At 38.6% G+C, this 26,476-nt stretch overlaps 1 protein-coding gene across 1 annotated transcript in view; it reads right to left on the reverse strand.

Annotated features, from left to right (window-relative positions):
• ANKFN1 (ankyrin repeat and fibronectin type III domain containing 1) overlaps positions 1-24,552 on the reverse strand; it is a 138,904-nt gene extending 114,352 nt beyond the window's left edge. The window contains exons 1-4 of the mRNA XM_061176247.1: positions 24,352-24,552; positions 21,353-21,563; positions 7,965-8,159; positions 6,087-6,200 (exon numbers count right to left, since the gene is read on the reverse strand). Coding sequence (XP_061032230.1) covers positions 6,087-6,200; positions 7,965-8,159; positions 21,353-21,563; positions 24,352-24,537 — 706 coding nt within the window. The 5' untranslated portion in view covers positions 24,538-24,552. The remainder of the gene's footprint in view (positions 1-6,086; positions 6,201-7,964; positions 8,160-21,352; positions 21,564-24,351) is intronic.
• Positions 24,553-26,476: the final 1,924 nt, after the last annotated feature.

The following is a 26,476-nucleotide window of genomic DNA, read 5'->3' on the forward strand; positions in this document are numbered from 1 at the left end:
GTACCACTCTGAAAGGATCATTTGAAATGAATTTTGAATAAGATAATGGTAAGTAGGGTAAGAAAGAAAAAAATATAATTAGAGATTTGAGGAAAATACATAGGAAAGGAAATATAATCAAAGTATACTACTTGAGTTTGCAATGTCAAAAACTTACACTCATAATAGTATAAGCATTGTTGCCTTAACTAAAAATAGAAATATAATTATATTGAGAGAATAAGAAAGTGTAGATGAGTGTGGTATTGTGAGAGAGTTAAATTCTTTTCTGTTACAATTCTAATTGCATACATAAGACCTACCATTGCTAAATCAAAAAATAGCCATAGAAGCTTATTGATTAAAGTAGACAAGTAACTATGAGAAGTAGAGGAGTTAAAAAGAGGCTGGCTCTGAGGGGAAGAAGGATGGTAATAATGGAGCAAATAAGGGTTGTTTTTTCATTATAAATAAGCCTTTCAGTACAAATTTGCTTTTTAATACTATTCTTATAAGGATATATCACTTTGGACAAAAAAAAAATTAAAAGTGTATAGAAAGAGACTCTCAGAGTAAATAAATTTAACTCTATACTTTTTACAAGAGACAAATGTATTTCAAATGTCATGGAAAGGATGAAAATAAAAAGAAAAGACAGGAGGCAAATGGAACCATAGAAAGCAATGTTAATTACAAACAGAAACTGAGGCAAACAGCATTAAGCAAGACAAATAAAGCAGCTTCTCAGAGATCAAAGATTAAAGGGACAAGTACTTTAGAAAAAAACAGGGATTTAAATAACACACACACACATTCCCGCTTCATACCCAATGGGGTTTACACATTCTTTTCAAACACCAAGTATGGTACATATCCATGATTCACTGGTTAGCCACAGGTAAGAATTAAAAAAAAAATCTCAACAGGGTACAGTCCACATTTTAAAATTTTCTTATTGTAATATAATACAATTAAAAATTAACAATAAAACTATGGCAAAAAAATATGTCCAGTTAGAAGTTTAAGATAACTCATCTAAAAACTTTGGTTAAAGTGGAAATGAAACAAATTATAAATTATTTATTAATAAGTGATCATTATAGCAATGCATTTTAAACTTTTTGGGTATGGACAAAACAGTAATCAAGGGAAAAATTATAGCCTTAAAATCCATGAATTAGAAACAAAACTAAATAAAGAAGTAAATTAAGTTTTCAAAAAAAAAAAAAAAAACTAGGAAAGAAGTAATAAAGTAAACCCACGGAAAGCAATAGGAATTGGCAAAGCTAAAGCCAAAAATTAATAAAATAGAAAATAAGAAGCACATTTTATGAATCAAAAAAGTTAATTCTTCAAACAAACCAATAAAATAGACAAATGATCAACAATTCTAAAAAAAAGGCACAAATACATGACTTTTGAGGTTCTAAAGGGTCTCTAACCACAGGGGAGATTTAAAAATTGTGTTCAACACTATATCAATAATCATAATCCAATTGAAACTTCTGTAATTTGGTAAAAGATATCTACCAGAAGATTACAGTAGATGACATCATACTTAATAGTAAAATATTAGATGCATGTTGACAAAAACAGGTCAGAGAGAAGAACACCTACTATCCCAGTTACTATACACAATATAATGGGAACTAGAATTCACATTGATTCTGGTTAATGAAGTGAGATCTGAAAAAGAATGCAAAGTATTAGAAAGGAAGGGACAAAATGATCCTTTCTTGAAGATGAAATGACAAAAAATATTCATGAGGTGCAGGACAATCTACTGGGAGAAAAAAGGCTGTTACTAAGAGAGTTCAGTAAAGCAGTCAACTAAAGATTGTTTTAAAATTACAATAGCTCTTCTACTGTCCCACAATAGCCCATTAGAGAATATCTTGAAAAGAGAGTTCATTTGTAATACCCACAAAAACTGTAAAATATATCCAGCATGAAACTTTACAGGAAAGAAGACCAATAAATAAATAAAATTATTAAACTTTCCTGAATATGTAAAATTCAACTTTATTAGGAAGACATGTCATGGATGGGAAGTCTTTCCAAATTAATTTAGGAATATGATGGTATCTCAATAAGATTTAAAAAACTAAACTTGACAAGCCAATTCTAAAATTCATTTTGAAGGGAACATATTACCACAGGGAGGGACTTGCTATACCAGATGTTAAAATATACTATGAAGTTATTATATGGCATTAGCATAAGTATAGGCCGATCAGTGAGACAGAATATGTGAATACATAAACATTTCCACTTCCAGTTTACAATCCCAGAAAAAAAATATTCTCACAGGTAAGAGACACATACTAGGATTGCAACATTATATAATAGGAAAAAAATTGAAACCACCTATGTTCATCAGTGGGAGAATGATTAAATACATTATGGCATCTCTGTCTATGGAATAGCAATACTACACAGCTATTTAAAAGAATGAAGATCCAAACACACTGACATATGTATACTGTTGAACTGAAAAAAAATCTAGCTGTGTAACTAGACAAATAGTATGGTATTTATATTAGAGCACACAAACAAAACTATACATCCGTGTGTATATACATATATGTGTACCTGCATCAAGAAAGGGTTTGTAAGGGTATACATTAAACTGATAACAGAGATTAACTTGGTGATAGGGATGTGACCTTGGGGGAAGGGTAAATCTCGACTTTTTTTTTGAAATTTTAATTTTTCATTGGAATATAGTTGATTTACAGTGTTGCATTGGTTTCAGGTGTACAGCAAACTGATTCAGTTATACATATACATATATCTATTCTTTTTCAGATTCTTTTCCCATTTAGGTTATTACAGAATACTGAGTAGAGTTCCCTCTGCTATGCAGTAGGTCCTTGTTTGATTATCTGTTTTATAAATAGTAGTGTGTATATGTTAATCCCAAACTCCTAATTTATCCCTCCCCACCACTTTTCCCTACAAAGGCTTTAATAATTTGCTATTAAAGCCTTTGTAGGGAGGAATTAGGGTGGCAGTTTCTAATCTGTGAGGGAACAAGATGAGAAGAGAGGTGGGGAAGGGCATCATCCAAACCAGGGTACTGCCCACATGCACTGGAACAACTACAGCAGCATCACGTCATTGGCAGACTCCTGTTAAAGGATACCTTCCTATCCACCCCTAACCCTGCGAAGAGCAGTAGAATCACTTTTGAAAATGTTTTCTGCTTTGGGACTACTGGGAAATGACATATCCTCTGCAAATGAGAGCTCCAGGTTGGTCACCCAAGGCAGCGAGGAGAAAATGTGGAATGAAGTTCTGGCAATTATCCAAAGCATCAACGTATCTGAAATAACTCTAGTTGCGCTCTGTAAGCCATGAAACCTGGTGAGATGGGACCAAAAGATGCAAGCACTCTTTGAGTCCAAGGAGGAAACACCTAGAAACAGACTGTAGCTCTCTTAGCTTCACTTTTCTGTTTTCAGGGAAGACGCAGGCAGAAAAGTCCAGGGGGTCTCACTCAAAACTGTTTTCTGGGTTTTAAGCTGAAATTTACACCTTTAATCTCCAAATTGTGATGGCAGTTGGCCTGGTGCATTGCCCTCGGGGCCTGAAGAAGGTGTATAAAGAGATACTCTTTAAAATATTTCTGGATATCAACAAACTTTTTTTTGAAAAAAGAAAACCCAAACCAAACCAATACAAAACCCGACATGTTGATGAGTTGAGTGTAAATAAGAAGAAACAGAAGGATTCAGATTTTCTTTCAAAAACAGGCTTAAGCATGAAGGGGGAAAACATCCAGGTGTCAAAATAGGCTTGAGGTTTTGCTGAACCCAGAAGTTCTGGAGAACAGTATGAGATGCTTTTGCCAAACCCTAAATACTGCAGGGTTAAACCTTCCCTCTAACCAATTAGATAATTGCCATTTCATTCTGTGGATTTCTTAATTGTTTCTTCTCTTCTAATGCAAACAAAATAGCCTTGTCTCAGGGTAATTTTGCTAATATTTTCATAATTAAATAATTATTTCAACCCTGAATTAAAAACTGTCCTGCTGTCTCTAGGTACAGTAGTCTGGCAGCTGTTTTAAATAACCCTTGAGAGCAGTCAGGTTAAGGACTCAATTTATGACCTTATAAATTAACAGAGGGAAACCTACTCCATAATGCAACAGACAATTCTATTTATAATGCTTAATTAAGCCCCTCCAGTCACTAACAAATCCCATTTGTGACCTTTCATTTCAACCTCCCCCAAATGCAAGTCTCCTGAGATGATAGGTGTTAATATGTGAATGTTGATAGAATTTGCTGGCATTATGTTCACATATTATATACCTGATGGTCTGGATAAATTAGCTCCTGATAGCTCACTAATCAAATGTAAGAAAATGTCAAGTTGGGCAGCATTGATGAAACCCTTTATCAAAGCCCTGGAGAGAGGTAGAAAGAAAGGAAAATGCCCATGTCTAACATTGCCTGCAAACACTTGCTCTGAATTTCAGAAAGGCTTGGCAACCAAGAGAAAGTATCAGAATTGTATTGAAGGATGGCTGTGGGCAGCCATTCTTGGTGACTTCATTTATTTGCTGTTGCTAGTAGCCTCAGGCTGCCTTCTCTTAGCTTGATACAGAAAACCCAAAGTGATAACCAATTCAATGCTGTTTTACCTAAGATATTACAAACACAGTGGAGTTATCTGGAAAATTCCAAGTAACTCAGAAAGCTACAGGGTGTGGGTAGACTAATGTTTGTAGACATAGGAGTGTCTCCTGGAAACAGGCTCTAGAAGGAGAAAGGAAGCACATATACTACTTGGACATTTTTGTGGCCCAAGGGAGTAGTAGTGACCTGAACACAGAAATTTTTGGAATATGGCCTGGCATCTTGGAATATGTGCGGAGAGTCTTATCAGATTTTAGGACCGTTCAGGGTATTTCCATATGTAGAATCAGCATAATGTGATACTTGTGGCTCTGCTGCGAGTCTTTAGGCAAGTCCTTAATTTCATTACTTCAGTTTTCTCATCTGCAAAGTGGGAACCATATAGTACCTACCTTATAGGGTTGTTGTGAAGAATAAATAGAGTTAATACATATATAGGCTTTAAACAGTGCCTGGTGCGTAGTAGGCACTATGTAAGCCTTGGCTGTTATCATCATAGCATCTCCATAAAATCTTTCTCCTGTGGGCTCTCTCCTTTCCCAGTGCTGCTATAGCAGTCAGGTCAGGCTGTTGTGACCTCTCTCCTGAATAGCTTCCTAATTCATTTCCTTATTCTAAATCCATATCTCTTCCAATACGTCATACACAGTGTTTGCACTTAAACCTCTGAAAAGTCTACTTCTGCCCTTGTCCCTATCTTATTCAGTGGTCCGCAGAGTTCATCACATAAAGTCTAAATTCCTTAATCTTGATTTCAAGCCTCATTCTACCCCTTCCTCCTAACCCTAGTTTCACTTTCTAATTACGTTTCACTGCTTCTTCTCATGAACCCTCCCCTGGAGCCACTGCAAGCTCCCTTACTCTCTTCTACTTGTTCTGGCATGTTCTTGCTTTTATACCCGTGCTCACTGTTCCCTCCACTTGGCGTTCACTTTCCTCCCAATATCTTCTGCTTCAAATCCCAGCTGTCCTTGAAAACCAGGCCCGATTGCCACTGCTACCCTGGGGCCTTTCTGATTCTGTCATTTAACCATCCCTCTTTCTTTTCTGACCTCCAATGTTGTTGTTTTAGTTCTTAACCCTAGTTACCTGCTATTACAGCTATTAATTTATATGCCCCCTATTTAGTACGTTCCATATCTTAGCCTCTAAGCCCTGTAAATCAAGGCTGATTCTTTAGTGTGTCCTACTCAGTCCTGTCCTGAACCGTATGCTATGCACAGAGCAGGCCCTCTGCAAACAAGAATGAAATATTAATACTAATATTAATTGAGTCTGTGACTTAGTCACTTTACTGCTCTGTGTTTGACTGCCTATGGAAATATTTCAACTCCAAAAAGTAAATAGGATGAAAAAATACCATCAGCAGGAAAAACAAGCATACAAAATGCACAATTGATCCCCAAACAATGGATTGTTTTTTAAGAAGGAGCAGTAACAAAAATATTTGGAATCCAGTACCTTTATATCTGGTTACTACAGCTGCGTTGACACTAAGAGGCTCATGAAAGCTGACAGTGAGTGATGTGCTGCTGGTTACCATGAGACAAGCATTGGTTGGCACCTCAGGGGCTCCTGGGACAGAAGGAGAAGCACAAGGATCTTAATATAGCAAATCCTTTTCAAACAATGTTCCTGCCTTTTCAAAGGGTACCCCGAAACACACACTATGGAAACATTTGTTTGTAGAGCCTAATAGATTTTGCTTTTGAACATTTTCATTGGAAGTCTCAATGGCCTTTATTCATTGCCATTGTGGTCTTATTTGAGCATTAGAACATCTTCTGAAGGGGTAAATAATACCAGTTAAGCCTTCTCAAATTATCTTAGAAACACAATAGGAGATTGGGCTGGACCAGTGGAGAGGAGGCCGGAAAGTGTTAGCAGGAACCGACATTGTAGATAGAGACTGTTACATTTCATAAAGTGCTTTCATGTAAATCATTTTGTTGGAGCCTTTTTGCAAGCCTGTTGGGTAGAAAGAAAGAAAGTAACAGCATCCCCACTTTTAGGATGAGGAAACTGCAACCCAAAGAGGCCAAATTACTGGTTCAAGGACACAGTGAAGACATAGCTAGGATGGAAGCCCATGGCTTCAGATGCCCAATTCTGGGCTCTTGCCAGTATGGAATGCTAACTTGCCTTGCTCTCAGGCTGCTTCCAATTACATCAGGTACTATTTTTCTAAGAAAGACTTCATGGGCAAATGTCATGTCCACTAACCTCAGGTTTTAAAGGACTTCTGATCACTCTAGGTACTTTTTAACACCCAGAAGATGTTTTGTAATTTAGAAAAAATTTTAAAAATGGCATCAAGCCTAAAAATGTGACTGATTCTAGTATTAATCTGTTCTGAATGAGGTACCATAGTAAGTACATTTATTGAAACAATTGCTGAATATCTTTTTTTTAAAAACGTGTATCAGCATTGCTAAAGAGATTGTTAATATTAAAAGCAACCTTTCATTAATGTTACTTAAGCTATTTGCTTCAAGAGAAAGGATTAGGCCTAGATTTGGTATTTAGTATACAATACTACAGAAAACAAGAATTTCCCTGCCTTTGGTGTTTATTTATATCACAAAGCAGAGGCAGAAAATTCCCAACCTAATGAACCTATCTTTCCCTTATGTTTAAATTTTCAAGCCTAAGTTTTAGTTTTTGTTGTTTAAATAAGATCACCTGTTGGAATAAGAGTTTACTGTTTCACAAGTGTTCGGATTTTATATGAATTTTATATCAAGGGTGGCACTAAGCAGTACCTTCCAGTGCTAATCAGTATTATCCAGAAACAAGGCTTTTCTTAAACTAACTTTTGTTAGAACTGGTAAAGGGAATGGAAGTGCAGACAAAAGCGTAATTCATGGGTTGATTGTCCTTCTCTGTTGCCTGTATTAACTGAAGGTCAGCTTATATAAGCTGTATATAGTAGAGAGTTGAAAACAACTTAAACTGGAGCTTGAAGCAGAAACTGGACAAATAGGCAAACAAATGGTTTTCCACCTCCACATCCCAAAATATAGGCACTTAGGGCATCAGACCATCCAAGTCATTAGGCATTAGGGTGTAGCGGGTGGAAAGTGCTAGATGAGTGTGACATGGTGGAGGGAAGCCAGCAGCACTAAAGCCTCATGGCTGTTGTCAGAGAACCTATCAGGAGCCAGAAAATCAAGCAAGACAAAAGATCCTTTTACAGCCTCCCAGAGCCCTTGCTCCACATAGGCTGACAACGGCCATCCATGACCCTGTAGAGCTGCAAAAAATCAGTAAAAGAAGGCCCAGCTGTCTCAAACCAGGGTTCAGTCTAGTTAAATGTGCAAGTCCTCTGCTTATACTCACTGGCATGTTCAAAGCCTGTTTTCATGCGTCTGTAGAGTCGATACCTCCACTCCCAAGCTTTCAGTTGTTTCTCTTTCTCTGTGTTGTCCAGGCTGAATTTTTCATTCTCCACCTGAGTAGACAGTTCACTCACCCTCTCCTGGGCTTCCTGCACCAGTGTGTTGAGGTGCATTGCTCGGCTTTCCAGGCTGACAACTGAAGGGAAAAAAACGGGGTGACTCCCTTTTCTTTCTGGGGAAATGCTACTTCGTTGGCAGGATATCTGAGAGTCTACTATGGGTTTTTAAAAATGCCTGGGGAAAGTGGAATCTATGTTCATTATTAACTATCTTACTATGATAAGGTCTAATTGGTGACACAACTAGTTGATAGTACACCTATCAACTTAAGATATTCCCATTGCCCTCTGGCCCAAGTAGCTGCCTAGTAGAGTTAATTAGAATTCCACTAGTGTGAGGCCCACTTCTGTTTCACATTGCACACATTTGTTTCCGTGATTTTCAGAGGGAAAAACACTAAGGGGCAAAAGCTTTGTAGGACTAGGAAGGCCTTAAGAAAAGTCGTCCAAGAGGCAAGTTACATTCTGCTGAAGAATATGTTTGGTTTTTTTGTTTTTGGTGTTTTTTGTTTGTTTGTTTTTGTAGAACCTGATTCAAATCTTCTGTTCATATATTCTTCCCAGCTCATAGAGATTTTTGTATGTGTGTCTTAGTGGTAATTTTGTTCTTGTTAATCAATTTACTTATTGCTAACAAAGTCTTCCACTATTGCTGCCCCAGTAGAGCTAGTGAGTCCTGATGGTTGGGTGACTTGGGTGTGATCAGACATTGATCTTTGATCAGTTTGATCTTTGATTGTGGTCTGATTGGAGGAATGGTTTCTGGAGATGCCCATGCCCAAGAGAGCAAGTTATACTAGCTCCTCTTGCAGAGAGAGGTTGTCAGGCTTGATATTTCTGATTTATTCAGTGTGTGATAATCTTTATTTGATTCACATCATATTGTTTACCCAACCTTCCCTTGTGTGAGTGAATGTTCATGTCAACGACAGAACATTTCAAATTCTTATGTCAGGTTGGGGGTCTGCTTCTCGCTGTTTACTCGCGGCACTCATGCATGTGAGGGCCTGCCTAGGTGCTCACTTGGTCACTTCAGTGGAGCCCTTCCTGGTTGGTGACAGAGAAAGAAGACAGCCTTAGCATGGGCATGTGGTAGACGATCATACAAATAATGAAACAGATCAGAGTCAAGTTCTGCAGATCTGTCACCAACATGTGGTTGACATTCTCTATGACCAAAACAATATTTCCCCCTGGTGGGTGGGAAAGAAATCCAACCATTTCATTCTTCTAATCCAGAGAGAAAATATTATGAAGATAATGCAAGTGAAAATTTGTTAGGTATATTTTGAAATGGAAATTAAGTGGTTATATAGGCATGTTTGCATTAATTATAGGAAACGAATACTAATTTATTATTGCCCCTGCTCACCATCAGTCTAAATTTATTTATAGATGAGGTCAATGAAAAATTAGTTGAGTCTTTTTCTTTTTCTTTCTTTTTAAAGTTGCTGTTTAGAACACTCAGGACTGTGTTTTGCTGCACATTTGTCATGGTTAATGAATGTTGCTATAGCAGTCAATCATGTACTCTAAATACTGTCACACTTTTTTTTTAAAGCCTCAGTCATGAGCCATGACAGAAAAATAAACAAACAAATATAAAGCTAAAAAACTCTTTCACTGAGCAGCTACACTATGCATAATCCCTTGGGAAGGCTAAAGGAGGCCAGAATAAATGATAATATAAGTGCTGTGGATGTAGGGAAGCAATGATGGTGTATGAACACAGAGGTTCTGGAGAAAAAAAATACACATACACACACATGGGCGCATACTCCTGTGGAAAAATTGGCAATATTAGCAGCCTCAAGGTGCAATTTCCTGGAGCAGTGAGATTGACAAGTCAGTACTAAATGCTGTTAATTTAACTAACTTCAGATTAATGCTAGAGTCTGCTGTGACTGAAGCCCTCAAACACAGTCTCATTATAGCCTTGCTGGGAAGGTCCTAAATATAGGCATTGACAGTTTAAAACAAATTCGTATACATTTGTGTATTTTTAGACATAGGTTAGGCGTCAGAGTTTGTGTCACAGTTTTCAGGTTGATTAATTGACCCAGTAACTGCACCCTCTACACTCTCCCCCCCTCCTTCTTCCACTCCAAATTATGGAGAAAATGGGGGAATTGTCTTTGCTAAGTCATTCAGTGAGCTTTTTATTGAAAGCCTGATGTTTGAATTGCATGCATGCGTCAACACTTGGGTGATAGACACATGATTTATAAAAATAAATTTTTCTAATACTATGAAATCCCTCCTATTAATTTTTATATCCACAACAGTTATTACTGGTGTGAATCCAGGTGGCATTTCAGATGGACAGCTTCTCTTGAGCTATGCTTGGCTCCCCCTGGACATTTTTCCTGCTTTTCCTAGCACAAAACATTTTGTTTCTAGACTTTGCCTTTACTCCTAGGCTGTAGACCTGATGGTATTTGAGTTGTAGTGGTAAAGAGATTCTGTATCTTTAAGATAAAGCATTCATCTCTTCGTAGAATAACAAGGAAGATACACAGAATTTTATAGCCAAGTAAGTTTTCCAAGATCATTTAGATCCCTGTGCTTCTCAAAGTGAGATACCTAACATGCAGCATAGCATGGTGGTGGTGTTGATGGGGTGCAGTGGGCATCTCTGAAGCCTCAGAATAAATATGTGTGTCTTTCTGGAGCATCAAATTTTCAATGCAGATTTTGATGAAAGCAAATTATTTAGAAGTTAAAACAAACACTTCTATTATGGAGAAGAATGGAACATTTTCCTAAAAAATTAAGATAAAAAAAGAAAGTTTATAGATCTCTCTCTCTTTTTTTCCCCAGGCTAAGTTCCCAGATGCCCCTGGGAGTATACCTACTCACTTGCTTCTGTTAGAAGTAATTCCATGCACGAGTTGGAGAGGCACTAACTGAGCCAATGGTTTCAAACCATTTCACCAAGCAAACCTTTTATTATTTTTATCCTATGGATTTTTTAATAGTTTAATAAAACACTCTCTTTTGAAGGATTTTCTTTATTGACTGCCAAATCAGCTGACTTAAAGTAATCATTTTTCTCCTTATTAATAACGACCTATATAACTGCCAATAGAAGCATATCTTCAGTATTAGATAATCAGACCTAACAAACTGGGTTAATGTTTTAAGGAAAATCAAATAAATATGATAATCATATTAGAATTTGTAGTTTTATCTTGAGTAATGATGTGTTGGTTAAGTTTTTGACACCTTGGAAATTGTTTGGGGAGCCCCATTCCTATTTTTTCCACCCCAGAATGAGAACCTTTTCAACCCCCTTATTTTTAAAGATAAAGAAACTGATACCCAGGGAGGTGGGATGATGATCCAAGGTTTCCTTAAAAACCTTAAACTTAGTGAACTTCCTCTAAACCTAAATGGAACACAAATTAACCTATTCTTTATGTATTGCAGTTTTCTAATTGCTATCTATTTGGCACACGATTGGTGAACTCATTTTGGTTGGCTGTTTGGATATAGAAACTAGAAAGGCTAATGTCAATTTTGTGATTAATTTTCCTGCCCATCCACTTCCCTTTCTCTTGGGTCCATTCTCTTTTCACTTCTACCTTCTGGATATTTTGAGTCCAGAACTCCTGTATCTGTTTGCAAGGTTTGGTCTTTTCACTCTTACCGCAGTTGATCCCTTCTCCAGTCAAGCAGCTATCCCTCTGTGCAGCCATAGCCAGCACAATAGAGGGTCTGTGAGTGTGTGGTGAGCTGTCCGGCTGGGGCAAGACCACTTGGCGGCTCCTGAAATAGGCTCCGTGCTATTGTGGTGTTTAATTATCAACAGCATTTCTACCACCCAGTGTTTCTGAGTGGGCATTTGTTAATAAGACCTGCCCAGCTAATTAACTACAGGGTGGGAGTGGGGGGAGGGGCAGGAACTTGGTGTTCAAAGAATACAATTATGGCTACTGTTTAAATCCTCAGATAAATAATAATCAGACCAAGTGGATTTTCTTCACCATCAGAATCTAACCTGTTGGACTTCCCTGGCGGTCCAGTGGTTGACTTCGCCTTACAAGGCAGGGGGTGCGGGTTCAATCCCTGGACAGAAAGCTAAGATCCCACATGCCTCATGGCCAAAAAACCAAAAACATAAAACAGAAGCAATATTGTAACAAATTCAGTAGACTTTAAAAAATGGTCCACATCAAAAAAAACTTAAAAAAAAAAAAAAAAGAATCTAACCTACTGATTGCCAACTGCTTACGAGCCTTACATTTCTTAATTTTGCCTTTGCCCTGCAATTGGTGAATTTGGGCCTAGTTGTTAATTGCTTAAAGCTTGAAAAATATAATGAGGGTAAAATGTAAACTAATTTTAATTTTTAACTGAGGCTTTTAGGGAACAATTCATTTGACTTGCTTAAAGAAATACCTTTGCCCATTACTAATGATATGCCATTTTGCAATGTAGCAACAACTTTTCTATTGTTATTGGCATTTTCCTTGTTTTTATTGATGAGAAATATGGGGCACCAAGACAATCATTTAACATCAGTGTTAGAAGGATCCTTACAATCAGCCTTAAGTGCCTCTTCCTATAGTACCTTTGGCCCTGTATGATTTCCTTCATGAGGGGAAGTCACTGCTCACCAAGGCGGCCTTGTGATAATCTTACATAGAAGACTACCAATTAGTAGAGGTTTGTATTATTATTATTAAACCTATTAGTCTGTGTTATATTTTTAAGAGGCACACAAAAATAAATCAAATACTTGTTTTTATAAAATAGCTCTGTGTTCTTCCATCCAAAAAAAAAAAAATCTCTTGCCCCAGATAAAAATTTTCTGTTCTAGCTACCATCCAGAAATATATTATATACTAAGTCATGTCAATTTCAACCCTGTTATTTCAAAGGAGAAAACAAGGTCACTTAGGTATAACCCTTGATTATAAGCCAATATCCTCTGGGCAACCAAGAATAGCAGTTAATAATATTTATCTTTGCTGATCATAAATGACAGCCTCCTAACAACCTCACAACTGACTTGTTTTCAGATAGGAATGTCAAAAGAAATAATATGGAGGTATTTTAATAATTAAATGTTTTTTAATTCAAAAACTCAAAGAGTAAGTTGCAGTTTACCTGTCTTGATAAGGTTCAGGGCTCAGAATTCACTTTGGTTTCACCTGGGCCTCAACCTGTTGTCTTATTTTCAGGTTTTCCCAAGGACTTTGAGAGTGTGGTTTCTGAACGGTTTTAGTGATTTGGAGATTAAGTGTTTCATTTTAATTACTGTGAACTTTCCTCTCCTAGAACTCATTACACCCTGGACATGGGGCTCTGGAATGTTTTTCTCTGCTACTTTCAGCAGAATGTGGATTCACGAAGTCCATATTATATAGTTTAAGTTGTAATTGTTGCTCTTTAAGAAGCCAGAGCCGTTGACATAGAAAGGGACTTCCTGCCCAGGTCTCCCCAACTCCAGGGGGGCAAATGGACATTTTCTCTGAAACAAACACACAAAACACTTGAAGAAATTATTTAGAAAATCCAAAGCAGATTACCCAATGACATCATAGGGAGTTTAAATATGAAATAAGATAGCTGTATCTTCTGCTGATTTTTCGATGCTGTCCAATAGAAATACAGTGTGAGTCACATCACTTAAAATTGGCTAGTAGTGACATTAAGAAAGCAAAAAGAAATAGGTGAAATTAGTTTTCGTAATATATTTTAGTTAACAGATCCAAACATTATCATTTCAACATGCAATCAGTATAAAATTATTAATTAGATATTTTATATATTTTTTGGTACTTAAGTCTTGAAAATTCAGTGTAAGTTTTACATTTAAAACACATTTTAATTTGGACTGGACACATTTCAAGTACCAACAGTCATATGTCTATGTTAGTATAGTTTTAGAACATAAAATCCTACAAACTTTAAAAAGTGCCTATATTGGACAGTGTTTTCACAACACTATACAACAGATGGGTAAAATATTTAAATTCTCTACCAGAAAATCTTGGGTTGTTTTATTTTGTTTCTGCGAGTTATATTGGCTAACCATCTTTTTGAGCATTTACAATGTGCCAGGGAAATGTTTTAAACCTATTACCTTTAATTCTCAACAATCTTAGATAGGTAGTGGAGTAGCCAGCCTTCAAGAGGGCCCCTAGTGATCTCTGTCTCCTAGTTTTCACACCCTGTACCAGGGTTGATCTATGTTGGTCATCAAGATGACAAGATTCACTGCCTGCTAATGCAGGGGACACGGGTTCGAGCCCTGGTCTGGGAAGATCCCACATGCCGCGGAGCAACTGGGCCTGTGAGCCACAACTACTGAGCCTGCGCGTCTGGAGCCTGTGCTCCGCAACAAGAGAGGCCACGATAGTGAGAGGCCCGCGCACCACGATGAAGAGTGGCCCCCGCTTGCCGCAACTAGAGAAAGCCCTCGCGCAGAAACGAAGACCCAACACAGCCAAAAAATAAATTAATTAATTTTAAAAAAATGTCTTGTACCTTTAAAAAAAAAAAAAAACAAGATTCAGCAAAAATGATAATATATCACCTCTGATATTAGGTTATAAAAGAGACTGTTGCTTCCATCTTGGTTGGTCTCTTTGTCTTTCTTAAATCATTTGCTCTGGGGGAAGCCAACTGCCATGTTAAGGAGCAGCGCTATGGAGAGGCCCATGCAGGAAGGAACACTGGTCTCTCACCAGCAGTCACTCTGAGTAAGCTTGGCAGTGGATCCTCTGGCTCAGTCATGCCTTTAGAGGATAGCAATGGTTATGTTGGCAGAACTGAGGGACAGGAACCTAGATAGTGAGTGTGTGCATGTGCACATGTATGTGTTGGGTGGGCCAACAAAGGTATCTTTAAACTTTATATGTTTTAATTTTTGGCAAGGAGAATATATTCTGTGTTGCACGTATATTTAAAAATCAAAAATAAAAGAATGAGAGGACAGTTATCAACTGTTGAAGAGCAAGTGACTGGAACTTAGGCTATGGCCACCTGATGTCTAAATAATTATTTGGAAACGAACAAAAAGAGATAAATTCACTTGATATTTAGTGAAATCATTCCCTTCAAAATTAGTAATATATTCACACCCTTCAAAACAAGTGAAAGTAGCCTTGGGATTTATTGGGATTTATTCAGTTCAATTAAACACACATTTTTTGAGTGCCTTCTGTTTGCTGGGGATACAGTGACAAATGAGACAAATTTTGCTCTTGTGGAGTTTACATTCTAACGCAGGGGAGACAGAAAATAAGGAAATCAAAACCTTGAGAAGAATATCATACAGTGATTTCAGCGCTATGCAGAAAACTAAAATAAAGTGATGTGATTAGAAAGTGACTTTAGACTTTGGATTTGGTGGCCAAAGAAAGCCTCTCGAAGATGTGACATTTAATGTGAAATGTTAAGAAGGAGTAGACCGAGTAATGATCAAGATTAAAAGCATGTGATCATTTCAAGCGTAGGGAATAGCAATCCAAAGGCCTTCTAATAAGATAGGAGTGTTCAAGGAATGGAATGGAGGCTGGTGTGTCACGGGTGAGTGGTGAGCAGTATGAGATGAGGTTTGGGGAGGAGTGAGTTTGTAAGTCAGGGTGAGGATTTTTACACCTATTTTAACGAAGCAGATAAAAATATCTGGGGACGCATTCTAGCAACCCACCTAAGGCTTGTTCTTTACTAGTCTTAATGGTTGCAAATCTTTATCTTTTGAGGGTGGATTTGATTTCAGGAAACCTCTCTAAATCATTGGAAACCAAGACTGGTGAGCGTGGCGGGTGATGACGCTGAGCAATGCTGTTTTGGAACAAAAATCAGATGTGACTCTAAGCAATGAGTCAGATTTTCTCATAAACTGGCTCTGAGGACAAATCCAAAAGAGTTTAGAGCAATGGCGGCACTGTTGGAGCAAGTGTGGGGTCTCCCATGTGGACCCTCTTAAAGGATAACATTCGAGTGGACTGTAGACTTTCTGGTGTGTTTGTTTACATAAAGCCAGCCTCATTAGTTTATAGTCACACCTCTTAGATGTGCCCTGAACCAGTCCCAGCACCAACACGGACCCTTGACTACTGCAGAAATAGTGGTGCACCCTGACCAGTCCGCCAAAATTTTAACATTGGTGTCTGCACCACACTCAGATGACAGCTACTCTGCGATCATATTTAATGAAGTAACTGAACATAACTAATTCTGGGAGACATTTCCTAGTTCCACAGGCAGTATCCAAGGGAAAGTGAGAGAGAGGAGTTCACAAAGGAATGCAGAGAGAGAAGAGAGGGTCTAGAGAGAAGGGAGAATGCAGCTATAGGAAAGGGCAGAAAGACTAAAAATGAGGAGCGTTCTGCCATATTATTAATCAGTGTAAAAATAAAAACAGTCAGGCTACGTCTGCAACCAAATTTCAAAACAGTGCCTGGAAAACACAATAATGGCAACAACAGGTTCCCCACAGTGTAAATTACTTGAAGACAAAGTTTTCTTCATACATTGTGTGTGCAAGTGCATGTATGTATGTGTGCACGTGCACTGTACATATAGTGTATGTGTGTGAGTGTGTGTGTGTATGTGCTAAAATTTGATACCTGCAGTTCCCAGCAGTACAAGGCAGGGCTTAAAATTCAACTGAAATTTCAACTGAAAATTTATCAGCATCTACATATGTGCCAGGTATTGGGGTCAAAAGATGAGATAACATCCATGTGAGTGACCAGATTTGCACATGGTAGGTATCCAAAAAGAACTAGTTTCTTTATGGTTACTGTTTATAGAGCCTAAATGATGCCAAATAGATAGCAGCCTCAGAAAGGCAAGGACCTCACTGATGATTCGGTATATTCTTCCTGGAGACTGTTGAAGTGTGATTCGAGGGTGGAGGCAGGATATGAGTTAGAATAAGGGAGGGGTTTATGACGAGGGACTTTCAGTTATGGAGCAAGTCTTTCTCAGCCGTTGTTCAACTGAGTATGAGTTATGGCAAGTGGGATACTGAATGGATGAAAAAGTCAAAAGTATAGTCCTCAGGTATCCTGTAGTACCTTTGTACATTAGCTTTCCTAGCGCTAGTCCTTTCAGATTCTGGGCCTGTTTCCTGAGCTCGGCACACGTAGGTGGGATTCTACTTCAACAATGGCTGATGTTTTCTCCTAGAAGGAATGAATATTACTTTGTGCTGCTTACCTAAAGGTGGGAGGAACAGAAAAAAGTTGCCGAATAAAGATAATAGATTCATCTAATGAGCAGGCTGAGGTTCTGTGTATATTTAAACTTGGGGCAGTGTGCAAATTTGGGTGGCCACTTCTGGAACTTTCCTTATGAATAAGGAAATGTACATGGTTGAATTTCAAGCCATGTTTATTCAGAACACCTTCATATAGCTCTATGATTTCAGGGGCTAAAGCCCAGAAGACATGCCTGACCAGTGGCTTAGGAGGTAAATCCCTAAACATATCTGTGTCTTTGTGATTCCTGTTACGAAAGGGAGAGAATTACAGAGGACTTTCTTCTGAGTTATGTCAGGATCTTTGGTTGGCATAGTGAAAAGCGTATTGGGCTGTTTTCAGAAGGGAACACACAGGGGAAGGGAAGACAGAAAATTTACCCTATTAGAAATCCTGAAATATTTAACAGACATTAGAAGAGGAGACATGGAGAGTCAGGGAAGGAAGGAATTGAACATCTACAGTGTGACAGTGAGTGTGCTAATGCTTTTCCACAAATACCAAAACATTTAATACAGAAGATCTGGGTTCAAATCATGGGTCCACCACTTATTAGCTTTGGAGCATTGGATGAATTATTTGTCTTTATTTCGGTTTCCTTGTTGAGCAAAACGAGGAAACTAACTCTCATCTCACAAGCCAGTGGTCAGGATCAAATGAGATGATGCAAGCAAAAGCATTTTTGTAATGTGTAAAATACTCTAAGAACTTAAGACCTCATTCTTCTATCCTGCCTCTGCAGCTTCTGGGGATCAATTTGCAGTGGGTGCTTGCTTATCTGGTTCTAGCTGGGAGACTCTGGTTTTTCTCATGGGCTGGCTCATCCTCATGCACAGAAGAAATTTGATTTCTCTGGTACTTGATACATAAAGTGAATTAAAAATCCCTGAAAACAGACTGTGTTCTTCTATCCTGCCTTTTTTCAACAGGAACGGCATCTCAGCTCATAGAATAGCACAAAGAAATACACCATAGGATTTTAGCAAAGGCACAAAGGGAAAGGTACAGGGGCCCAGTGGCCACAGCCTTCTATATTAGTTATTTGGAAAGACAGTGAGTTTGCACAGCAGGATTCCAAGCATGGTATCTCACACACTTGGACTTGAATCCTTGACATCCCTATTCATTTGCTAGATGTGTGACCTTTGGTCAGTCACTTAACCTCTCAGAATCACGAATTCCTCTTCTTCAAGATGGAGTTAATAACATCATCCTGAAGGCCTAGTGTGAAAACTGGAGATAATGTATGTGGAGATTTCATAGGTTCTCAATCAATAGTCCTTTGCCATTTTTACACATGTGGGAGTCTATACATGATCCTATCTCTTTAACTTTTTGGGTGGCCAAGGTGACTTAGGTGTCATATTTCCTAGAAGCTAAAACCTGGGTTTCTCTCTCACTGTCCTTTACAAGTTTGTGATGATAATGTGGTTATCATCCCACAGGGAATGAGAAAAACCAGGGATCTTTTGAATGAATTTGCTTTCGGTTTAACTAAATATTTAGTACTTGGGTTATTTTATGGAGATTTAATTATGCACAAGGGAGATTGGGGAGATTGGGAGTATTACTGGTTTCATGGAAAATGCAGAAATTCTTTGCAGCGTCTCAGGTAAGTAAGACTAATGTTTCATCCAGCTCAGTGCGGGCAACATCTGGATGAATGGTCTCCTTGTTCCTATAGAATGGGGCTCAGTCTGCATTCTCTATGTTCAGACCCCTTGATTCTCTCTCCACCGCTCTCTCACTGCATCTTTAGGACAGACATTATTGCAACATAAATTGGAAGGCAGCAAATAAATCTTTTTGATTTCTTCCATCCTTATTTGCCCATCCCTCCAAATCCTCCAATTCCACTAAAAAGAAGCAGCACTTTGATGATGGAGCTCTTATTGAAGAGCCCCAATGCTACTGAACCCAAGTCCTCATTCTTTTTGACATGGATGTGGTGAGTTTAGCATTTTTAAAATAAAGAGTTTTATGATACAAGGTTCTGCCTCTGTACCTAGTTTTTGGGTGGCAGGGGTTTATGAAATTTAGGAGCAGAGATGTGACCTCTAATTATATATTTACTTGCTTCTCTTTCAGCCTTCTGGGTCTCACCACTTGGAAGTGAGTGAATCAGTATTAGTGAAACTAACAATTTGATGAGTTTACTTTTTTCTTTTAGGAAACATAAAAACTGTGGCTCAGAGCCATTGTGGTCATTGGGTCAGAGAGTTTGCACCTAAGGGAATATGAGTGCCTCCCTCAGAATGTTGTGTGAGGATTAAAGGAGTCAATACATGTAAAGTGCTCAGAATGGTGCCTGGCACAGGGCAAGGGCTATATGATTTTATCCCATCCACTCCTGGGCGGGGTCTGTGACCTGAGAGCAGCTCCCTGTGGTAAGTACTATCAGCTCTACTTCAAAATACATCCAGAAAGAAGCCATTCACAAAAGACCACATACGATGTGATTCCGTATATATGAAATGTCCAGAAGAGGCAAATCTATAGAAACAGAAAGTAGATTAGTGGCTGCCCAGGACTGGGAGGAGTGGGGAGGTTGGGGTGAGATAGCCGCAGGGTATGGGGTTTCTTTTGGGGTGATGAAAATGGTCTAAAATTGACTGTGGTGATGGTTGCACAAGTTTGTGCATATACTAAAAACCATTGAATTGTACACAATAAGTGAGTGAATTGTATGGCATATGAATTATATCTCAATAAAGCTGTTAAAAAATACATTCAGAATTCCACCCCTGCTCACCATCAGTGTCACTACTGTGCTAGTCCAAGCAACTGGCATCTGTCTCCTGGACCATTAGAATAGCCTCCTAATTGGTTTTTACAATTTCACAGTTGCCCTAACCACTGTGTATTCTCCACAGACGGCTGTAGTGATCTTTTAAAATGTAAAGCAGAATATGTCTTCCTTCCTTCCTCCCTCCCTCTCTCCCTCCCTCCCTCCCTCCCTCCCTCCCTTCCTTCCCACGCCACGCGGCTTGCAGGATCTTAGTTCCCTGACCAAGGATTGAACCTGGGCCCCAGCAGTGACAGCACAGAGTCCTAACCACTGGACTGCCAGGGAATTCCCCAGAATATGTCTTTCATCTGCTTAAACTGTTTCACTGTCTCCCCATCACACTTAAAATCAAAGTGAAACTTCTCACCTTGGCTAATCTGCTCCTGTATGATCTGGTCCCTGTGACTTCTCCCTCAGCCATCACTCTCCCCTATGTTCATTTTGCTTTAGCCACACTGGCCTTCTTGTTCTTCAGATATGGCAATCTCATTCCTACCTGCCTCAGAACCTTTCTATTTGCCATTCACTCTGCCTAAAATTTGACCCCATATCTTCTCATAGCTCATTCCTTGATATTGCCTAGGACTAGGCTCAAATGTCACTGCATTAGAGAAGCTTTTCTTGCCCAACCCTATTAAAATAGTCCCCACTCCATCAATCTCCACCCATTCATTCACTTTATTTTCTTCATAGTATTTATCACTATTTGAATTTATATATTAATTTATCTATTTACTTGATTGTTGGAAATCTCCTCCCCTAGTATGTAAGCTCTTTGAGCATAGAGATTTTTGTCTTGCTCACCACTGCATTCCTAGTACTTAGAGCATGCCCTTTCCTCATTGTTTGTTGAATGAGTGAATGAATGAATGGAACCACCATATTGACTGTGGACAGAAAGACATTAACACACACATACTCATTCTCTTTTCTATCTCATTCTTTTTTCTATATATATGTCCGGTGCTGTAGCCTCACTTGGGGTATTTCACATATCTTAAAACTTGCATTCAATTCTTAAGAGGAAGTTCCTTTGAGGTTCCTTTTCAATAACATTCTGTGTATTTTATTTAGAACGTAACTTGATGCTTAGACTGATAACACTCTCACTGTTTGCACGAAAGTTCATGAAAACATGTAAAGGATTTCAGAGCCTATGCTTAGTCAACCATTCATTCTAAGGGCCAGCAATGGCTATTTCGGTGGCATAAAGCTGTGGTCTGGCCTTAATAGTACATGTTTTATTCTTGAGTTTACTTACAGTGTGGACTTTCTTGGGCCCCTGTTCTCAGAAGAATCCTAGCAATGGGCACATTGTTGGTCATGATGGCAATATCCAGAGGTGTCAATCCCTCACTGTTAGGTGTGTTGAGATCTAGTTCTTCTGATGTGTATTGATACAGGAGGATCTGCACAGCATCCATGTCTTGCTGTTCAACTGCTTCAAACATGGCTTCATTGCCCTGGAAGTTCTGGAGAACAATGAAGCAGGTTAGCACAATTTCATAGACCAGCTTGTCTTCATGGCCTAGCTGTTTTGAATTTTAGGGACTGCTTCAGTGACTGCATTCCCACTTACAAGTGGTATAACTGCTATTTATTCCAAGGTCTCCAAAGTAAACACTATTGGACCCTCCCTCCATCTTTTTTCATGAACTTTGAAAAGATCTGTACATTTAGATGCATTGAGACAATATAGTATGCAGTCTATAGATAAGAGCAAACATCAGTTTTTCTCAAACCAGTCTTCTGTGGAATACTGTTCAGTAGTAGGCCATTATGAAGAAAGTAGCATGTTCTATGAAGAAAGTAGCATGTGGTCAAATGAATTTTGTAAACATTAGATTAAACCAAGTTATTGCATTATTTTATTGTAAGACCTCTCAAGCCCTTTAGTAATTTTAACATGCAATTATGACTCTCTAATAGGTGAGAAATATGACCTGTTTCAAATAGTTTTTCACAGAACATATTTTTCATTATATTTGTTTTAACTGTCCTGGAATAAGGTTCTACAGAACATAGTTTGGAAAACGCTGGCATAGATATCATAGCACAGGTAATTTAAATTATGACTAGCTTGGAATACACTTTCTCTGTTTCTCAAACTCATCCCCTCCCTTTCCATCCCCGTGTTTTGACTGTTTCTCAGACTGTTACGAGATCATGGCAATGACCTACCTGTTGCTAGTCTTAGTCTCCTCCATCCCTACTCCATACTGATACAAGAGTAGTCTCTCTAAAATTTACACTGCTACATGTCCCTTCCTTATTTACAAATCTCTAGTAGGTCCACACTGCCTGCAGGCTGACTCCCTAACTCCTAGACTCCTTTATACTAACCTCTACACCTTCTCAACCCTGAGCCCCAGCCACTGAATACCTGGCATTTCTGAGACCTCAGGTGAGGGGCTCAAGAGGTGGTGTCCAGGGAGGGTTTCAGTGGATGGGTGGCAATTGCTTTGGGGCCTGAGAGGGCCAAAAGTTGAATATTCAGAGGATACAAATCGCCTATAGAAGAGAATAACTAAAGACAATATCTTTCCTTTGAAAAGTTCTTTCAGGGGATTAATAGTAAGCAAAGGAGAAAAGCTTTAGAATTCTCTCAAATACATATTTCTGTAGCTCATGGGATAAGAGCAACACATATACTATTCATACATTTATCTGGTATCTTCTCCAAGAGTTGCCAGGTGTTTAAACACGTTGAAATACCAATGGTCCTGAGCTAGCATAGGGGTTGCCTGATTAAAATGTGGAAGGTCTTCAGTAACCACATATTTAGGTTGGCAGGTTTTATTTTTAGTCTCATCAAAAATCGATTCTCCGCATCAAAGGCTACAGGTCGACTTAGCTGAGTGCGTAACACATGAATGAAATTCGAGGAAAATACAAAGCTATTATGCAAATGCTTGTTTTGACAATGGGGACCCAGGGGATAGAACTGTTTGATATGCAGCCCTCTTTGCTACATGGCAGTCTGCTGAACGGAAAAGTGTTTTGTCGACAATCTGCTAAGCTGAACAGCCTCTGATGCTTAAGCCGTAACTCAGCCACAACCAAGCCCTCCCAGAAGATGAGTTTGAAATGAGAAAACAAATTAGAAAACAAATGAGTGCAAAGTTAAAATGTTGCCCTGTCCAAACAACACAGTTGTGTATTTGTGATTCTTAGTATGCCTAATTTCTCATGTGCCATACTTGCTCTCACTCTTAAGTCATTTCCTTCGCCATGCTTTTGTTGGCAAATGCTAGTATGCTTCTATCTGGAAAGGCTAGGGCTCATTTCTGTTTTAAGCGCAAACAAATGGTGCCATTACCCCCCGCAGAAATACCCTTGCTGAGCATGTTAATATTATGCCCTCAGCTTTTACTGAGGGGCGGTATAAGAAACTGCTATGTGAGAATGTTTATAACATCCCCAATACTACTCTTTATTCTCCATTACATAATTCACTATGACATCTTATAGAGGCCAGAGGACTTAGCAACAGGAAGATATTCATTTGGTATACTTTCAGTTATTAGCTAACGGAATGCTATTACCAATTGTCCTTCCCCTTCTGCTTTGACTGACTAGGAACTCAGAGGTAAATGTAATGATAAATTTTAGGTACTGTTTTTGCCTAGGTTTTTGGTATATCTATTTCTCTTTCCATCCCCACTATTTTCTTTTTCTAGTTTTTTTCCTTCCTTCCTCCCTCCCACCCTCCTCTCCTTCCTTCTTTCTTTCTTTTTCCCTTTCTTGCTCCCTTGCTGTCCCTTACAATCACCATCGCTATTGATTTATTTACCATTGTATAATACATTTGCATTTTTTTTTGCCTGGATTCTGTCTTGAATGCCTTTGGAAAGCATATGGGGTATACATTATAAATAAGTAAATAAAATATTGTTCATTGTTCATTCAATATTTGAATGAACACTGGTTTTGAATGAACACTGGGTCTCTCAGAAAGCCTATTTAATCTCAAACTCCATATTTGTCAAGCTGCTATTTTGTGGGTTCTATGGTCTATTAGAGAAAGAAAAACTAAGGGAAAATAAAGGAAAAGAAATTAAGAAAAAGAAAGGGAAAATCTCACAGTCACTTAAACTTCGGCTAACATATATATGTGCAGTTCCTACCTTACCTGACTTTCAACATTTATAAACTTGCAAACATCAGGTTCTGAAGTAAACGTGGATCATCGTAGTACCTCCTTAAATCCAAACACAACTGCACTAATCAAACCAAGATGAGAATAAAGAGTTTTATTACCACCGAAGTCTTTCTGAGACTCAGCCGGTCAGTTCTTGTTCTAAAATAGGCCTCATCAAATGAAGAGTGGCTCCCTTTCAGTTTCTCAGAGAGGTTCCGGTACAGGCGTTTGGCAGCACTGGGAGATGATGGGGCGCTATTTTTTTTTGACTGAGAAAGATGTAAATTCTGCATTTGTTGGGTCATTTTCACACGGCAATTCCTAAGAAGAGAAAAATCTAATGTCGTAATAATTTACACAACATAATTATAAGTTGACAAAAAATTTTATCATCCCCAGTAACCATCTGGAATCCTAATAAAATATTATAGCTGGAAGGGACGTTAGAGATCATCAGATCCAGCTTTTTCATGTAATAGCTGAGAAAGCTGAAAGCCAGGGAAGGGAAGCAGCTTGTTTATGGCCATATAGCTAATTGGTGGCAAGAATGAAATGACAACATCCATTTACTATATAAACATATGCATTTACATACAAACATATATGACTTGAGCCTCTATGAAAAATCTTTTGATCTCTGTCCCACTGGGAGGAAGTATCTCAATTCTATAACCCAGGGAGTCTGTTCAATTATTCTTGGCTATATATAATTGGAATTTTGCAACTTATACTCTAGATGCTGTCTTCTGTTGGGTGTATAAGAGAGTGTGGTTGTTTCCTGCAGATCCCCCTTCTCTCAAGGTGTTAAACTGTGCCTGTTTGAGATTTGTTGGACTATCGCAGTGCCCAGAGCTTTGGGGAATTTGTACCGATAGGCTCATCCCTGCTCACCCCAGATACTCCAGATAGTGTCCTCCAGGACACTTACTACTGGCATTCTCCAAGTAGTATTTGACTGCTGTTCCACAAATCTCTAAACAGGTCCTCACCAATGTCATACCTGAAGTCAATTTCCAGGAGGTTAGCTATGGATTTCAAAAGCTGTCCACCATTATGTTGGGTATTGCCATTGAAATATTGATGCTACCAAGGCTATTGCTGCCTAGCATGTGTGTATTGGATGAACAAATGTATGAATGAAATAACTGGCTAAGGCAGTTATGTGCAAGGTGTCTCCACCCTTGGTGCAGCCTCTGGTGCATTGGGCCCAGGTCTCTGGAGCATGCGGCTGCCTTCCCACCACCTGCCCTCAAATTTCCAGTGGAGTCTTCCATTTGTAATGCTGCCATTGCCACTTAGCTGTGACCCTTAGGACATCTCCAGTCCTTGAATTTTTATAGCTTTATGGACTCTGACATAATATCATGTAGAATCTCTTTTATTGACCAAACTCTTCACAGGACTGACTTCAGTGATTCTCCAACTCCTACAGGATATAACCATATTCTTTAGCTTTACTTACAAGTGCTTGCCTCTCCAGCTTCATCTGATACTGTACTTCTACATTTTAGGTTTCAGTCTTTCTGACCTTCTTAGAGTTTCCTAAGTGGTTCAAACTCTTTGCTACCTCTGGGTCTTTGTATGCACTGCTCTGTATGTATTAAAATTCCATCTGTGCCTTCATCCCCTAGGAAACAATTGTTGATCCTTAAAGTCTATGCTCAAGTAGTTTCTGACACCCCTGGGCAAATTTGGGTATTTCTTTACTCATTCACTCAGTATATGCTTGTTACAGTAAATACTTTTATCACATTACAACTGTTTGTTTGGCTTTCTGTCTCCCAGCTAGTCTATATGCTTCACAAGAACAAGGACTGCCAAATATTACTTTTTATATCCCCAGTACCTAAAATGTGCCTGTCTCAGGGTAAAAGAAATATAACACAGATTAAGATGTGAATCTCCTCTTCCACCTACTGAATATGGGATCTTGGGCAAGTTACTTAACATGTCTGCATCTCATTTTTCTAATTTTTAAAATAGAGAAAATAACAACAACTACATATTATGGTTGTGAGGATTTGATGAGATAATGAATGTAAATAGCTTAGAATGTAGGCAGACTTCTGGCAGCTATCATATTTATTATAGAAGATACTCAGCAGATACTTCAGAGTAAATGAATGCACCTTTGAGAGTCTATTACGTATAATATAGTAAGGGTCTACCCAGAAAGCTCATTTCCTCTCATGCTTCTGAACTGGGTTCCGTGTCCACTAGCACCAACTAACCTTGACTTACTTG

This window comes from Eubalaena glacialis, chromosome 19 (assembly GCF_028564815.1).
Source record: "Eubalaena glacialis isolate mEubGla1 chromosome 19, mEubGla1.1.hap2.+ XY, whole genome shotgun sequence".
Lineage (NCBI taxonomy): Eukaryota > Metazoa > Chordata > Mammalia > Artiodactyla > Balaenidae > Eubalaena > Eubalaena glacialis.